The sequence below is a fragment of the Chrysochloris asiatica genome, unplaced genomic scaffold, assembly GCF_000296735.1.
Source record: "Chrysochloris asiatica unplaced genomic scaffold, ChrAsi1.0 scaffold00016, whole genome shotgun sequence".
NCBI lineage: Eukaryota > Metazoa > Chordata > Mammalia > Afrosoricida > Chrysochloridae > Chrysochloris > Chrysochloris asiatica.
In genome coordinates this window covers 4,686,829-4,704,951 of record NW_006408534.1, presented here as the reverse complement: position 1 = coordinate 4,704,951, position 18,123 = coordinate 4,686,829, and the positions used below count along the sequence as shown (strand labels likewise).

The window sequence follows — 18,123 nt, the reverse complement described above, 5'->3', positions numbered from 1 at the left end:
CCTAGCCTGAGATCAGAAGAACCAGATCATGCCTGGATACTACTACTGATTGCTCTGATCTGAATCATAATACAGTATCCAAGACCAGTAGGAGAACAATGTAGAGCAAAATTTAAAATCATGGTCTGATAGAAACTGGTGAACTCCTGAGAGTGGCCCTTAGACAGCTTTCAAACCTGAACTTAACTCAGCCCTGGGGATCACCTTTCAGCCAAAAAATAGACAGGCCTGTAGAGTAAGCAGTAACACCCATGAGGAACGAACTCAGAGCACTCAGCTTTATAGAGTCCAAAAGGGTAGCATTTGCTCAAAAACAAAAGTTCAGAATGCGTGTTGGGGCAGGAAAGAAGAACAAATGATAATGGGAAACTCATAAAGAAAGTAGGAGGAGTACTATTAAACTGAAGGAATTGAAACTAATATGAAAGAAAATGTATAAACTTAATGAGAAACTAACGTGCTCTGCAAACTTTCACCCAAACCACACAAAAAAATCCAAAAAGACAAATAAAAAAAGCCTAAGTAAAAAAAGCTAGATGCAAAATATCTGATTTATTTCTGTGAAATGTTCAAGATTGGTAAATTTATAGAGATGTAAGACAGTGATTTTTAGGGCTAGATTGCGAGGGAAATTAACTGCACATAGCAGTGAGTGAACTTTTTGGGTAATGGAAATACTTTAGAACTCGATGATGGTTGTATCAGTATATAAATTTATTATTAAAAGTCATTGAATTATATACTTAACATGTGTGAAATTCATGGCATATGACTTCATACTTTTATCAAATCAATTTTTAGAAAGTGTTGTCATACTTGGTTTCCTGACATCCTTCATAATAGTAGCTACTTCCATAGTGTTTACTTAGCTTATCTTAATTCTCCCAGGAACTTTCAAAATAGAGGTGTTTTTAAACTGTGTTTAACATAACATAGGAGCATAGAGGCTCCAAAAGATTCAGTCATGTATGTAAGATCATTCAGCTAGTAAGTAACAGGTTTTGAACCTGATTCCAAAGTTAATTAAGCTGTACCAACTCCAATAAGTACCATGATTGCACAAAAAGTATGTATATATGTATGTGAATGAGGAGCCATCACAAAATTTGTGTTAAAATAGTATGAAAAGATAATAGGGATTTTTCTCCTAACATTTGAAACTCTTTAATCTTTAACATTCAAATTATTTGTGCCTATACTTGTGGGTCGCTATGGGTCGGAACCGACTCGACGGCACTTAACAACAACAACAACAATACTTGTGGGAACTCCTGGTGTGGTGCTATAGGAGCAGCACTGGATTATGAACCATAAGGTCTGCAGTTCAAACCCACTAGCTGCTCATTGGAAACCTGTACAGGGTTGCTGTGGAGTCGGAACCGAGTCAATGGCACTTAGCAACAACAAGAAGCGTGGTTAAATATAAGTATCGATCATTAGCATCACTTGTTATTTTTGCTGTCAAGTTGGTTTCGACTCAGAGGTACCCTGTATAGGAGTTCTGAACAGCATCTGGTGGATTTGAAACTCCATACTTGTGGTTATGAGTCCAGTGTTTAGCCTGTCATGCCATACCAGGACCTAGAACAAAGGAAAAATATGACTTTAGTAGTTGTTTACTTGTTCATTGTTTTTTGGCAAGCTTTTTGTTTTTAAAGCCATTTTGTATGATTAACTGACACTTCTTTTAGTAAACAAGACTTGTGAAACATTTAATAATAGTCATCTTTCTTGCTTGGTACTGTGGACACATTGAGTTAGAAACTATTACAAGGACAAAAATTATGTTCTTTACCTTTGATTTCCCCATAACACATAATACAATTGTTATTATTCTAAGTGTTTTCAGCTTTTTAAATTCCCAGTTAGAGATACTTGGTAAAAAGCCTTGATTGCTTTGGGGAGAAAGTTTATTCTTTTATTGAATGTGTTTTGAAACCAATTCTTGGGCTAAATAATTCTTTAATGTTTCTTTTCAGACAAGACTACTTTTACTTAAAAATCTATTATGTAAACAAGGAAGTCCATTGACCCAGAAAGAACTAGCACAACTAGCTAGGTGAGTGATTTGGTTTCTCTGACAGGTTTTTGTTTTTGTTTTTGTTTTTGTTTTTGTTTTGGGGGGGAGGGGCGGAAAGAATTCTTTCTCTGGTTTTTAAAGTAAGCTGAAGTTTGTTTTTTTTTAAATTACCTCTTATTTTTCCTACATATATTGCTGTTTTAAGTGCTATCATGTTGGTTCCAAATCATAGCAACCCTCTATAAGTCCTGGTTACAGCTGGTGAGCTTGAACCTCCAACTTTGCAGTTCAAACCGACCTTGCATTCCAGTGCATTAACTCACAGTACCACACCAGGAGTACTATATATGAGGAGTCTTTAAAAACTTGGAAAATTGAATTGAAAGATAATGAAATTTTTCCATGAACTTTTTGAAGTTCCTTCTTCACATGGATTGAATTATGTCCCCCAATATATGTGTCAACTTGACTAAGTCATGATTCTACTGGTATAACAGTTATGTAATGATGTGTTTTGTTGTTGTTAAGTACTGTCAAATAGGTTCTGACTCACAGCGATCCTGTATAGGATTTCCAAGGAGTAGCTGGTGAGTTTGAACTGCCAACATTGTGGGTCTGGGCCAAAAGGAAGATTTAAGTTTAGAGCCAAGGAGTCTCCATCCATGTTTTCTGGAAAACATGGCCAACATCCAGAGTCTGAAAGGCAAGGCTGTTGATTAGGTGGTGCCAGAGAACAGGATTATTTTCAAACTTTGAGAGCTAATGTAAATTGTTCTGCTTTGTTTTGTACTTGCTGGTTCCTTTTGTCCCTTCTTTCCCTCCAGTCTTTGCTATTTGTAATGCAAATATCTACCATGTGTCTGTTCCACCATTGTACATTAACAACAGATAACTTGTATTCTAGATTTCACAGGGTCACAGAATTTTGTCCCAGGATGGAAATTACAGCTGATTTAAGACTTTTAGGATTATGTGATAGAATCTGTGTTTTGCATGTGGTAAAGATGTAGATTTTAAGATGGTGGGGGAGGGGGACGAGGCTGCCAAAGGGTGGAATGTCCTGGTTTCATTCATGCCCTGCCCTAAAAAAATGAACCAAGCTGAAATTGACAGTTATGTAGTGATATAATTATCCCTCATGATTATGTGATTAGCACTACACTGCAAACCACAAGGGCTATGGCTCAAACCTTCCAGCTGAAGATTTAACGATTTCTGCTCCCTTAAAGAATTAAAGCCTTGGAAACACTATACAGGGTTGCTATGAAACGAAATAGGCTCAACAGTACATAACAAAAATGGTAAGATCTGATGAGACCAGCCAATCAATTTTAAGTTATTATTCAAACAGAACATGGGAACACTGAATGGTTTAAAATTTAAAAGGGAGTGCAACAAGGTTGTATTCTTTAACTGTATGCTTAGCAAATAATCCCACAAGCTGGGTTATAAGAAGTAAAACGTGGCTTCAGGATTGGAGGAAGACTCATTAACTCATTAACCTACCATATGCAGATGATACAACCTTGCTTGCTAATGAAGTTCAAAGAGCACAGCATTTGGTGTGGATTATATCTCAATGTAAAGAAAACAGATATCCTCACCACTGGACCAATAAACATTCTTATCAAGGGAGAAAAGATTGAAGTTGTCAAGGACTTCATTCTTCTTGGATCAACTATCAACACTCATGGAAACAGAAGTCAAGAAATCAAACGATGTATTTCATTAGGCAAATCAGCTGCGCAAGACCTTTTTAAAGTGTTGAAGAGCAAAGATGTCAGCTTAAGGACTAAGGTGCGCCTGACTCAAGCCATGGACAGGGAATAAGGAAGACCGTAGACGAATTGATGTGTTTGAGTTATAGTGTTTGAGGAGAATATTGAAAATGCCATGAACTGCCAAAAGAACCAGTAGATCCATTTTGGAAGAAGTGCAGCCAGAGTGCTCCTTGGAGGCCAAGATGGCCAAACTTCGTCTCTCATGCTTTGGACATTTTGTCAGGAGGGACCAGTCACTGGAGAAGGATATCAGGTTTGGTAAGGTGGAGGGTCAGAGAAAAAGAGGAAGACCCCCAATGAGATGGATTGGCTAAGTGGCAGCATCGATGGACTCAAGTGTGGCAACAATAGTGAGGTTGTCCCAGGATCGGGCCGTGTTTCGTTCTGCTGTGCATAAGGTCACTATGAGTCGGTACCTACTCTATAGCACCTAACAACAACACATATTGAGATACAACATACTTACTCAAGTCACAGCCCTGATTCAAGGTAAGGGATTTGCTCCAGGATATGGCCTGCATCACCTTTCATTTTACATAAGACAAAAGTAAAGAATTGCAAGTAGAGAAGGGAGGACCCCACTGTTATTTTAAAATAATAGCCAGGAAAGGAGCCCATCCTTTGAGCCCATGGTCCTGTGCTGAAAATCTCCTAGACCTAAGGGAAGATTGATGTCAAGATAGATGGAACTCTTCAACATCTGGACCCACAGATGTTGAAAGGATCTTCCTCCAGATCTGACAGAGGAAAGAAGCCATCTTTTAGAGCTGATACCCTAAATTCAGACTCTAACTACCTAAAATGTTGTATTTCAGTTATAGCAGCATTACATGACACAGGCACATGGTATGTGTATGTTAGTTTGTAGATTTTCTCAAAAATCTAACTGAAATAGCCAGTGATGATACTATAATCATTTAAATAAATTTACTAAAACTTACAAGTGGTAATAAGTGATTGTTAAAATTTAAAACATTTTGTATCTGCCTACAATATCAACTATGTTGATGTTGTGCCATTGAGTTGATTCTGACCCATAGCGACCCTGTATAGGGTTTCCAAGGAGCAGCTGGTGAGCTTGAACCACCGACCTTGCAGTTTAAACGACTTTACCTGATGCATTAGCCCACAGTGGTATATTTGCATATAAACTATTTCTTTAGAATTGTGCATAATTTTTTATTTCACAATTTTTACTTTTTCTTAGCAGTGTACTTAAGTAGAAACTGAATATAGGAGATATATTCTTGAATATTAGTCATTGAAGAAACTCAGAAAATAATTTAAAATCCGTAACATGTGACTAGCTGGTAATTTTAATAACAACCTTGAGTGCTCAGATATCTATGAGAAAAGAACAAAGTGAATACTTGGAAAGAATTAAGTCTCTGTCGTTTCATGGGAAATTCTGTTAATGTTGATCTGTATTGTTGCTGAACATGATGAGTAAATGATTTTTTTTTCCCAGTTTATTTCCCTCTTCTCCTTTGCTTCTCTGATTCTTAGTTCCTTCGATAATCTTCTGACTGTCCATTACTCTCCACTTTGATATCCGATAAAGATGTGCTTCTTTTGGCCAATATTTTATGCCTTAGACCATTCCTTTATTCAGTCACAAATATAAAGAACTATACCTTATTTGATTCTCATTCAACCAAGGTATAGTGTTGTTTGCCAAGATGAACGCTAATTAACATAGAGAGAAGTTGTTATTGTTGTTGTACTGTCGAGTTTGTTCAACAAAACACTGCCCATCTCCTGCTCCATACTCATAATCCTTAATATGTTTGAGCCCATCATTGCAGCCTTTGTGTCAGTCTATTTTGTTAAGTCTTCCTCCTCTGCTTTGATTCTTTACTAAATCAAGCATGATGTCCTTCTCCAAGTATGGTCCCTCCTGATATGTCAGAGTCGAACCATCCTTATTTCTAAGAACCATTCTGGTTGTACTTTTTCCAAGACAATTTTATTTGTTCTTTTGAAAGTCCTGGTAATTTCAGTATTCTTCATCATCATTACCATGATTCACATACATCATATCTTTTTCAGTATTCCTGATTCATTGTCTGACTTGTACATGCATATGAGGTGATTGAAAATATCATGAGTTTGGTCCAGTGTGCCTTAGTTCTCAAACTGACATCTTTGCTTTTTAGACCTTTAAGGAGGTCTTTTGCATCAGATTTGCCTAGTGCAATATGTCTTTGATTTTTACTTTTGTTTTTTTAATTGTGAATTGAGTGATAGTCTGCATGGGAGAACATCGGTTTTACACCAATCTCCTCCATGCATATGTCTTTGATTTCTTTACTGCTGTTGTTGTAAGTGTTGAGTGTGAATCTAAGCAAAATGAAATAATTGACAACTACTATCTTTTCTCTTATCATACTATCTGTTGATTCAGTGTAGAGGATTTTTGCAAGTTTTACAATGAGGCGCAATCTATACTGAAGCCTCCTGGAGTCTTTGATCTTCATCAGTTAAGTATTTTAAGTCCTCTTCCAACAACTTGCATATTGCAGGTTGTTAATGAGTTTTAATCTTATTCTAATGCCTCATTCTTCTTCATATAGTCCAACTTCTCAGGGCTCAGAACACAGATTAAATCAGGATGGTGAAAAAATACAACACTGATACAAACCTTTCTTGATTTTAACTCATCAGTAGTCCCTGTTCTGTTTGAACAGTTGCATCTTGGTTTATGTACAAGTTCCTCATGAGCACAATTAAGTGTTCTGGAATTCTTATTCTTCACAAGGTTATCCATAGTTTGTTATATATACTGTCGAATGCCTTTGCATAATCAATAAAGCACAAGTAAGCATCTTTATGGTATTTTTTGCTTTCAGCCAAGATCCATTTAGTGTCATCAGTGATATTCTTCATTCCATGCCGTCTTTTGAATCAGACTTGAATTTCTGGCAGCTTCCTCTCAATGGTTTCATTTTTGCATTCAGCAAAATTTTAGTTGCATGTGATGTAAATGACATGGTTCAATGATTTCTGCATTCTGTTGGATCACCTTTCTTAAGAAGGGGCACAGATAATGGATTTTTTATAGTCTGTTGGCCAAATTTCTTGTCATTCATGAATGACAGTCTCCAGCACAGCATCAATTTGTTAAAACATCTCAATTTTTAGTCCATGAATTCCTGGAGCCTTTTTTTACATCAGTGCCTTCAATGCAGTTTGGATTTACTTCTTCCTTCACTACCACTGATTCTTGATTATATGCTACCTCTTGAAATGGCCTAACATCTAACAATTCATTTTTGTATAGTAAATCTCTGTATTCCTTCCATCTTCCATTGATTATTCTTGCATCGTTCAGTATTTTCTTTATGTTGTTAAGTGCTATCGAGTTGATTTTGACCCATAGCGACCCTGTATAGGGTTTCCAAGGAGCAGCTGGTGATCTTGAACCACTGACCTTGCAGTTCAAAAGACTGCACAAACTGACGCATTAGCCCACAGCGTCACACCAGGACTCCTTCAATACTGCAAACTGAGCCTTGAAATTTGTATTCCCCCCAGTTCTTTCATCTTGAAAAATGCTTAGCATGATCTTCACTTTTTATTTTCTGACTCCAGGTTTTTGCATAATTCATTATAATACTTGACTTTGTCTACTTGAGCTGTCCTTTGAAAATTTCTCTTCAGCTTGTTGACCTCATAGTTTATTCCAATCACTTCTCTTATGTTCAAGTGTAAGTTTTTTCAGAGTCTCTTCTGGCATTCATTTTGGTCTTTTCTTTCTTTCCTATCTTAAATTACTTTTTCCTTTCTTTCATGTATGATATTCTTGATGTCATCCCATAATGCATCTGGTCTTTGTTCATTAATGCCTAATAAATCAACTCTGTCATTGAGATTGCCCCTAAATTCAAACTGGATATATTCAAGGTCATAATTTGGATCTTATGGACTTGTTTTAATTTTCTTAACTTTTAGCCTAAACTTGCATATGAGTCATTGATTGTTTGTTCCACATATGGCCTTGTTTTGGCTGATCATATTGAGCATCTGCATCATCTTTATCCCACAGATGTAATCAGTCTGATTTTTGTGTCTTCCATCTGATTATGGCCACATGTATGGTGGTGGTGGTTATGTGCTATGGAGTCGGTTCCAACTCATAGTAACCTTGTGTTGACTTTTCAGTGCTATAAATCTTTATGGGAGCAGAAAGTCTCATCTTTTCCCATGAAACAGCTGGTAGTGTCAAACTGCTGACCTTGAGGTTAGCTGACTGACTCAGTCACCACGCTAGTCACCATTTATGTTGTTGATAAAAGGTATTTTCAGTGAATGCCATTGGTCATATAATATTCAGTGTCATTTCTATTACCATGACTCTGCTTTCTAACTACTGATCATTCCTCTTTGTTTTCAACCTTTGATTTCCAATCACCAGTAATTAGCAATGCATCTTGATTGCATGTTTGATCAATTTCAGACTGAAGAAGTTGGTGATTGTTGTTAAATGCTGTCAAGTCAGTTCTGGCTCATAGCTACCTTCATAGGGTTTCTGAGAAGTAGCTGGTGAGCTTGAACTACCATTCTTGTGATTAGCAGTCCAGTGCTTATCCTATAGCACCACACCATTAGAGGATGCTATGGATAAACTATTAAATGATTCAGAAGCATCAAAAGAAGATGGAAAGAATACAGAATCATTGTACCAAAAAGAATTCCAATCACCAGTAATTATCAGTGCAACTTAATAGTATGTTTTCTCAAATTCAGACTGATTTCTTTATCATTGGCTTCAATGGTTGGTGAATAAATTTGAATAATAGTCATATTAATGCCTTCCTTGTAGGCATATGGATATTGTTAATATTATCCTTGCAGACAAAAGTTGTATTTTGCTTTCTTGAACTTCCTTCAGTTTTCAACTTCAGCTTGAATTTGCACATGAAAAGTTGATGGTTTGTTCTACATTCAGCACAGTTCAGTAGTCTCACTTAATGTTTTTTAGCTTCTCCATTGTCTGTTTCTACAGATGTAGTTGATTTGATTTCCCTGTATGTATCTGGCGAGCTACTCATGTATGTTCTTATTGTTAAGTGCCATCGAGTCGACTCCGACCCATAGGGACCCTGTATAGGATTTCCGAGGAGTAGCTGGTGAGCTTGAACTGCTAGCCTTGCAGTTCAAATGACTTTACAGTCTGGAGCATTAACCCACAGTGCCACTCATGTATTGTTGTTGTTGTTGTTGTTAAGTGCTGTCGAGTCGGTTCCAACCCATAGCGACCCTGTACAGGGTTTCCGAGGGTGTAAATCTTTATGGGAGTAGAAAGCCTCATCTTTCTCCCGCGGAGCGGCTGGTAGTTTTGAACCGCTGGCCTTAAGGTTCGCAGCCCGATTCGTAACCACTACGCTACCAGAGCTCCTTGTATAGACACCATTATTAGGCTGAAAATGTTTTATCAATAAATAAGTTGTTGGTATTGCTAATTTTTATTATGCAGTCTCAGTGGAGCTCTGGTAGCATAGTGGTTACAAGTCGGGCTGCCAACCTCAAGGTTAGGAGTTCAAAACTACTGGTGGCTTCACGGGAGAAAGATGAGGCATTCTGCTCCCGTAAAGATTTACAGCCTCGGAAACCCTGTGCAGGGTCACTATGAGTCGGAACCGACTCCGTGGTACTTAACAACAACAAGCATCATTTGTATCACCAAAGAAGTATTTCCAACTGCTGATGCTTCTTTGTTTTCTATTTTTGCATTCTAATCACTATTAATTATCAGTGCATCTTGATTGCATGTTTGATAAATTTAAGACTGTATAAGCTAATAAAAATCTTCAGTTTCCTTATCTTTGGCATTAGTGGTTTGATGTTTCAAAATAGAGAAGTAATTGTAGTTGTGTAACCACAAGTTAATAATGCAACCAATGGCTTATAGGTCTTACTTCCAGGTGACATGTTTACAATTTAATGGATCCTCTTGGAGCCAGTGTACCTAAAGGAATGGTTCTCATGATGAGGATTTGGAGCATTATAAGAAGTCTGCACTGGACTATTTTGGTTTTGGCAGATGAACCTTTCTTTGCTGTGAAAGTCGAACTACAGAAGGCTGTGTGCTTGATGACCAAGTCAGAATAGTTTTTCTCTTACTACATAGCGATTTTAAATATGCAAAGATTAAAAATAATTTGTTGTTTCTTCTTTCCCCATCCTAGAATGACTGATGGATACTCAGGAAGTGATCTAACAGCTTTGGCAAAAGATGCAGCACTGGGCCCTATCCGAGGTAGGTTTACAAGAGTTTGAGACATTTACAACTGTAATGCTGTAGGAGCATCCCTGGGCTTTGAACCTCAGGGTCAGCAGTTCAGACACACAAGCTGCTCCTGGGAAACTTTATACAGGGTTGTTTTGAATTGGAGCCAACTTGACAGCACTTAATAACAACAACAGCATTGTACCACTTAAGACATTTAAGCCCCTGTTGAGAAATCTTTTTCATTCTCGGTAGGAAAACGGTAAAAGCGTAACACTGAAAAATCTGGTGTAAAGTAGTCTCTATTCTTGTTGTTGTTGTTAGGTGCCATGAGTCGATACCGACTCATAGCGACCCTGTGCAAAACAGGAGCATTCTAGTTGTACTTCTTCCAGCACAGAACCACACATTTGTTCTTCTGGCAGCCCATGGTACTTTTAATATTCTCTTCCAGCATTATAACTCAAATGCATCAGTTCTTCTACAGTCTTCCTTATTCACTTCCCAACTTTAACTTGGCATATGAGGCTATTGAAAATAACCATGGTTTGGGTCAGGTGCGCCTTAGTCCTCAAACTGACGTTATTGCATTTGAACACTTTAAAGAGGTCTTGTGCAGCAGATTTGCCTAATGGAATACGTTATTTAATTTCTTGACTACTGCTTTCATAGTGTTGATGGTTGATCTGAGCAGAATGAAGTCTTTGACAACTTCATTTTTTTCTCCGTTTATCATAATGTTATTTATTGGTCCCGTGGTGAGGACTTTAGTTTTCTTTTCATTGAGGTGCAACTCATACCAAAGTCTGTGGTCTTTGATCTTCATCAGTAAGAATTTTAAGTCCTCTTCACTTTCATCCATCAAATTTATATCATCTGCATTGAGTGTGTTTATGAGTCTCCTTCCAGTCTTGATGCCATGGTTTTCTTCATATACTCTAGCTTGGATTATTTGCTCAGCACACAGATTGAATAAGTATGGTGAAAGAATACAATTGTGGCACCCCTCCCCTTTGTTGAATTTTAAATTAAATTCAGTGTCCCCTTGTTCTATTCAATGATTGCCTCATGATCTTGTTCCTGTTCTTCATGATCATAATTAAGTGTTCCAAAATACTCATGCTCCGCAATGTTGTCCATAGCTTGTCATGATACACAAACTGATAGCACAGGTAAATATCTTTCTGGTATTTTCTGCTTTCAGCTGAGATCTCTCAGACATCAGCATTGATGTCCCTCACTCCACGTACCTGTCTGAATCTAGCCTGAACCTCTGGCAGCTCTTATCAATGTACTGCTGCACCCAATTTGAATTATCTTTTGCACAATTTTATTTGCATGTGATATTAGTGATATTGTCCTATTATTTCTGCATTCTGTTGGGTCACCTCTCTTTGGAATGAGCACAATTATGAATCTCTTAGAATCAGCTGTCCAAGTAGTTAGTTGTCTTCTAGATTTCTTGGCATAGATGAGTGAGTGTCTCCATTGCTGCCTCACTTTGTTGAAAGATTTCAATTTGTATTCCATCAATTCTCGGAGCCTTGTTCTTTGTCAGTGCCTTCAGTGCACCTTGGACTTCTTCCTTCAGGATTGTTGTTTCTTGATGATATGCTATTTCTTGAAATGGTTGAACATTGACAGTTTCTTTTTGGTACAGTGACTAGGTGTATTCCATCTTTTGATGCTTTCTGCATCATTCAATATTTTGCCCGTAGAATACTTCAATATTGCAAGTCGAGACTTGAATTTTTTCTTCAGTTCTTTAAGCTTAAGAAATGCTGAGTGTCTTCTTCCCTTTTGGTTTTGTAGCTCCAGGTCTTTGCACATTACATTGTAATACTTGACTTTGTCTTCTCGAGCTGCTAATTGAAATTTTCTGTTCACTTCATTACCTCCTTATTTCTTCCATTTGTTTAGCACCTGTATGGTAAACAACAAATTTTCAGTCTCTTCTGACATCCAGTGTGGTCTTTTCCTTCTCTTTTCTCAATCATCTTTTGCTTTCTTTCTGTATGAAGTTCTTGATGTCATCCCACAACTCTTCTGGTATTTAGTCATAAGTGTCTAATTCTTCAAATCTGTTCTTGAGCTGATGTGTGAATTCAGATGTTGAAGGTAATATTTTGACTGTCATGAACTTGAATTAATTTTCTTGAGTTTTAGCTTGAACTTGCATAAAGCAATTAATGGTCTGTTCCACAGTCAGCCTCTGGTCTTGCTTTGGCTGATGATATGGAGCTTTTCCAATGTCTCTTTCCACAGATATAGTCAGTCTGACTTCTGTATATTCCATCTGGTGAAGTCTATGTGTTTGGTTGTGGTGGTGGTTATGTGCCGTGGAGTCGGTTCCAACTCATAGCCACCCTGTACAGGGTTTCCGAGGCTGTAAATATTTATGGGAGCAGAAAGCCATAGTGATCTATTATTATATTGTTTAAAAAGGTATTTGCTATGAAGAAGTTGTTGTTCTTACAAAATTATATCATGTGATCTCCAGCATTATTCCTATCACCAAGACCACAATTTCCAATGACTGATCCTTGCTCTTTGCTTCCAACCTTTGTATTCCAATCACCAGTAATTATCAATACATCTTTATTGCATGTTTGATCAGTTTCAGACTGAAGAAGTTGGTAGAATTCTTCAATTTCATTATTACCTGCTTTAGTGGTTGGTGTTTAAATTTGAATAATGTTTGTACTAACTGGTTTTCTTTATAGGGCTATGGATACTTACAGCATTGTCCTTCAAGATCAATTTTGAAATGTTGTTTTTGATGATAAATACAATGCCATTCCTCTTCAATTTGTCATTCCCAGCATAGTAAACCATGTGGTTGTCAAATTCAAAATGGCCATACCAGTCCATTCAGCTCACAAATGCCTAAGATATTAATGTTTATGCATTCCATTTTATTTTTGACAACTTCCAATGTTCCTGGATTTATACTTCATAGATTCTATGTTCCAGTTATTAATGGATACTTATTTCTGTTTTTTCTCATTTTGAGTTGGGCCACATCAACAAATGAAAGTCCTGAAAGTTTTACACCATTTGCACCATCATGGTCAACTCTACTTTGAGGAGGCAGCTCTTTTGCAGTTGTATATTAAATGCCTTCCAACCTCAGGGGCTCTGTTTCTGGCACTATATTTGTCAGTATTCTGGTGTTCTTCATCATGTTTGATTATTTAATATTCTGGTGCTGACATTGTACAACTGCTATTCATAAGGTTTTCAGTGACTAAATATTCAGAAGTAGTTTCTTCCTTCTTCTTACTCTCTTAGTCTGGAAGCTCATCTGAAACCTGTCCACCATGGGTGACCCTGCTGGTATTTAAAATACCTGTGGCATATCTTTCAGAATCACAGCAACTCACAAGCCACCACAGTACGACAAACTGACAGACAAGTAGTGGAAGTAGTCACTATACTTAGCAAAAAAAACCAAACTTATTATCATTGAATAGATTCCAACTTATATTGATCCTGTGTTGCTCTTGTAAAGTGCCGTTGTTTCAGTTCCTACTCGTATTGACTCTGAGGAGCGGCTGGTGAGTTCAAACTGCTGACTTTGCAGTTCAAACCAATAGATCCCATTGGACAGAATAAAGAGCCCTGTTGGCAAAGTTGGGTAAGGGAGGTTGATGATTTAAACCCACCAATTGCTCCCAGGGAGGAAGATGAGGATATCACTCTGTTACAGATTTATAGTCTGTGTCTTACAGGGTCTCTGTGAATCATAATCAACTAAGTGGCCATGGATTTTTGTTTGTTTTTTTGATTATAGGGTAGTTTAGAACAATCCCATAGGATTTCCAAGGGATTTCTGTAAGTATTTACATCCTGTAATACTTACAGAAGTATGCTACTACATCCTTTTTCCACATAAAGGGAACCTCTCACACTTCGGTTGGCAGTGGAGTGCTTTTGCTCCACCAGGGCTTCTAGTATCTGTACTAGGGACCAACGTACTTTCTCTTGACCTTATATGGTTTCTGTCACCATAGCTTATACTGCTTCTCTCATCCTCATTCCTCTTACCTTTTCCTTTTTTATCACAACCTTTTAAAAATGTAAAAACCATTCTTAGCTTGTAGACTATACAAAACCAGACCATGAACTGGTGGTCCAAGATCCCTATGCATACAAAAACATTCTACTTGATAATAGATAAACAGTTGAAAATTCAAAGGACAAGAAAAGTCTTTTTTAAAAAGCAGACAGTAAAATTTTTCTTAACTATTTTTTGATTCTTCATTTCAATATTCTATTTCCGTTTGAAATTAAATGTATCCTAGAGATCTTTGAAATTTGTACCTTTAATACTATATGTTATTTTTCAAGGAATTGTAGCAAAATACATCCAACATCACTAAGTTTTTATTGAAGTTAAATTATTGGTCCAGAAATACTATAATTGATTATTTTTAGGTTAGGTTAGATTGAACCGGGATATCACTTTAGAGGTGATGTTGATATTCAAGAAGTTACGTTGTAGCATCAGAAATTGCCTAAATGCATGAGGGATAAGAATCAAAAATAGCACAAAGCTGGGTCCAGTGATTAGAGGTCAGCTATATCTCCACTCTCCAACTTCTTTATCATTTCTGATACCAATCATCCAACCCACTTCTCTCCTGGCTTTGTTCATTTGTTGTGGTGGCCACCCGGAACTCAAAGACCATACTCACAGTTTGGGGGTTTATTAGGGAAGTAACAGTCTGCAACATGAGGTCAGGATCACCTCGGAAGTAACAAGAATAACTTGGGATCAAGATCAGGAAGCACATAGGTGAGGTGGAGAATACACCCCTCCTTTGGTTTAGAACAGCTTCCAGTCAAGCTGTCTCAGTCCCTTCTCAGTCATGCTGCCTGGTAGGCCCTTCCCTTAACTGTACATGCTTTCTGCTGTTAACTGGACCAGCTTACAGCCTGTGTAACATCTTCTCAGCTACTTCTCTTCTAGTAGCAACTCTCTGCCATCACAACTGACTTTGTAAACAGGTTCCCTTCCAGGCCTGTCACCGTGTTATAGTCCTTGACCAGTAGTAACAGGTCTTTTGGGAAGTTCTTTTCCTCTTTCTGCTGCTTTTTGCTTTATGGAGGTGGCTGCTAACATAAAGCAAATTCTTTGTCAGTTACAAGACTTGACTGGTCTGCAAGACTGCACATCAGTCAATCCCCTCAGTGAATCCAAGTCACTCAGTCCAATTTAATAATTTTTAAAATTGTGAACTGAATGATATTTTACTTGTGAGATATTTCACTGCAATGACTTGAATCTCCTCCATATGTCTTCATTCAACAGTATTTGCTTCCATTCCCTCTGCGTTTTTTTTTTTTTCCTTTGCTTTGGGGGTGGTGGTGGTGTACGCAAAAGCCTCAGTAATATATAATAATTCAAACAACCAAAGGGCACATTCTGCAAGTCTGCCTCCTAGCCTCCAGCACCCAGTCCCTTCTCTTTCCATGAGTCTAGAGTCCTCAGGTGCTCCCTCATTCCTCCTGTGCTCTTCTCCCTTGATGGTCCTAGGGTCCTTTGCTTCTGGACTGTAAGATTAACTGCTCCCCCTATTTCATAGATTTTAAAATCAGTATTTGCTTAGTAAATTGACCATTCCCTTGCAAGGTTTGTAAAATAGACTAGTCATAGGGCAGACTGCAACTAAGATTCAGAAGAAAATTTCAAACCATCAAGTTGTTTACAGCTTTCCAGGAAATACCACTAATTAGCCCAGGAAATCCCCAGGGCAAAAGTAACAAATTTCTGGGGTAGAAAACAGTCAAGGAACCCCCATCCCACTTGTTTCTCCAAAGAACTAGGGCAAAAATAATTCTTCCGGACCTGTTGGTAAGTGCCCTCGAGTTGGTTCTACTCATAGCTACCCTGTAAAGGGTTTTCAAGGAGCAACCGATGGGTTTGAACTGTCAACCTTACAGTTAGCAGTCCAGTGTTTATCTTACAGCGCCAAGAGTTGTAACTGCTCAGGACTTAGGTAAGGAAATATCTCAAGCTGTTATTCCAAAGAACCAAGGCAAAAGGTGACATACAGAGGAACTCATTTCACCACATGTGAATAGACTCATGTTTTATTATTGGCTTTCAAAACAAATTCATTTTTTTCCTTTTTCTCTCAGAGTATAACTGAATGCGGTTTTATTTTTTATTTTTTAAGTTTTTGTTTTGAATTGAGTGATAGTTTACATGGGAGAGCATCAGTTTTACACTTATCCTATCGTATTTCATTTCATTGAAATGACTGCAATCCTCTCCATGCATCAATCATTCAGCAGCATTTGATTATATTCCCTTTGGATGTATACCGAAGCACTCAGGAATATATAATCATTCAAACAACCAAAGCGCATACTCTGCAAGCCTGTTCCCTGGCCGCTGTCACACAGCCCTTCTCCCTCCATGAGACTAGAGTCCCCAGCCATTCCATCTCTGGCATAGAATTTTTTTTTAATTTTTTTTTTTTAAGTGTTGTATTGTGAATTGTATGATCGTTTACATGGGAGAGCGTTAGCTTTACGTTCATCCTATCGTGTATCATTACACTGCTATGGTTACCATCGCCTCCAGAGGCGTGGAATCTTGTTCATATAGTGAACATAGAAATAGTTTTGCATAAATCATTTTTATTTTTAATAACATTTTAGCTGTTACTCTGATGCAGACAAAAGTTGGTTCATAAAAAATAATTGCTTTTGTAAAGAACAAGTTGCATTCTTTTCATTTCACTCTTATGTTTGTAAATTCTTTTATACTAAAGAAATACGCAAATAATTTGAATGCCTCCACTTATTACTAACAAGGACTTCTGGTGCTGTAGGATAAGCAGTAGATTTGAACTGCAACATCAGTGGTTGAAACTTACTAGATGTTCCTTAAAAACCCAATATAGGGTCTCAATGAGTCGGAACCGACTCGTTGGCATTTACTAACAACAAGTACTAACTAGTACTATTAGTTCCTAAATATTTGTAAATTGTGTGTGCTCTTAATTTGTCTTTTCTTTTATATAATGGTTTTATTAAAATGATTTGTATAGTTTATATTATTTAAATAAAATTATGTATAGTAATTTAAACACATACTTTTAGATTACTGTACTTGGTTTTTGCTCATCACCAAGAAAAACTTGGAATTGGTTATTTAAAATAGCTTACTTTTCTATTTTACAGAACTGAAACCAGAGCAAGTGAAGAATATGTCTGCCAGTGAGGTATTTTACAATTATCTTTTCTTGGTTTTGGTTCCATATAGTATAAAAGTCTTTCATTTTTTGTCTGGATTCTTCTAGTTTATTATGATTAATTAGTCCAATTTACGAGCTGGAAACAAGTAGCTTCATTTCATTCAAAACATGGAAGCTTATATAGGTATAGTCTCATGTTGTTTTGTTGTTAAATGCTGTTGAGTTGGTTCTGACTCATAGTGATATGTATAGTGTTTCTGAGGGGGTGGATGGTGGGTTTGAACTGCTGACCTTGCAATTAGTAGTCTAGAGCTTTTCTTTCTGCACCACACCAGGATTCTATAATGGATAAAAAAATTATACAGTCTTTCATTTTATATCAAATCATATTATGTAAAATGACTAAATAAAGGAAAATTATGGGAAAGGTATATATTTTATACGTTATGAAATTAACTTATTCCATGTTATTTCAGGGTCTCTAGGGAGACTCACAAAAGTCAAGGAAGTTACTATATTCATGATTATTGTGTAGTATAGCAAAAGAATACAGATAAATCAGCAAAGGAAAAGTAGCATAGAGCAGAACCCAAGAGCGGCCAGGTGCAAGTTTCTAGTCGTTCTCTTCTGGTTAAGTTTTGTGGATAATGCTTTGTTTTCCCAGTAACAGTGTATGACAACATTGACAAAGTTTTGGTAACCAGGAATGCATATCCAAATCTTGGTATCCAGGATATTTATTGGAAGCCTGTCACAGAGGCATGAAGCACCTGCATTAAGGTCAAACCTGTACCATGTAGCTCAAGACCATCACCATAAATCGCATTGTTAGAATAAACTATTTAGTGTGCCTAATGCAAGGAGCTCTGGTAGCGTAGTGGCTAC

The 18,123-nt window shown here is 37.3% G+C and overlaps 1 protein-coding gene across 2 annotated transcripts in view; it reads left to right on the top strand.

Moving 5' to 3' along the window:
- The window catches only part of SPAST (spastin), a 123,588-nt gene that overhangs the window by 89,761 nt on the left and 15,704 nt on the right, over nt 1-18,123 (top strand). For both annotated transcript variants that reach the window (XM_006835158.1, XM_006835157.1), the window contains 3 exons: nt 1,980-2,059; nt 9,990-10,060; nt 17,225-17,265. In XM_006835158.1, coding sequence (XP_006835221.1) covers nt 1,980-2,059; nt 9,990-10,060; nt 17,225-17,265 — 192 coding nt within the window. The remainder of the gene's footprint in view (nt 1-1,979; nt 2,060-9,989; nt 10,061-17,224; nt 17,266-18,123) is intronic.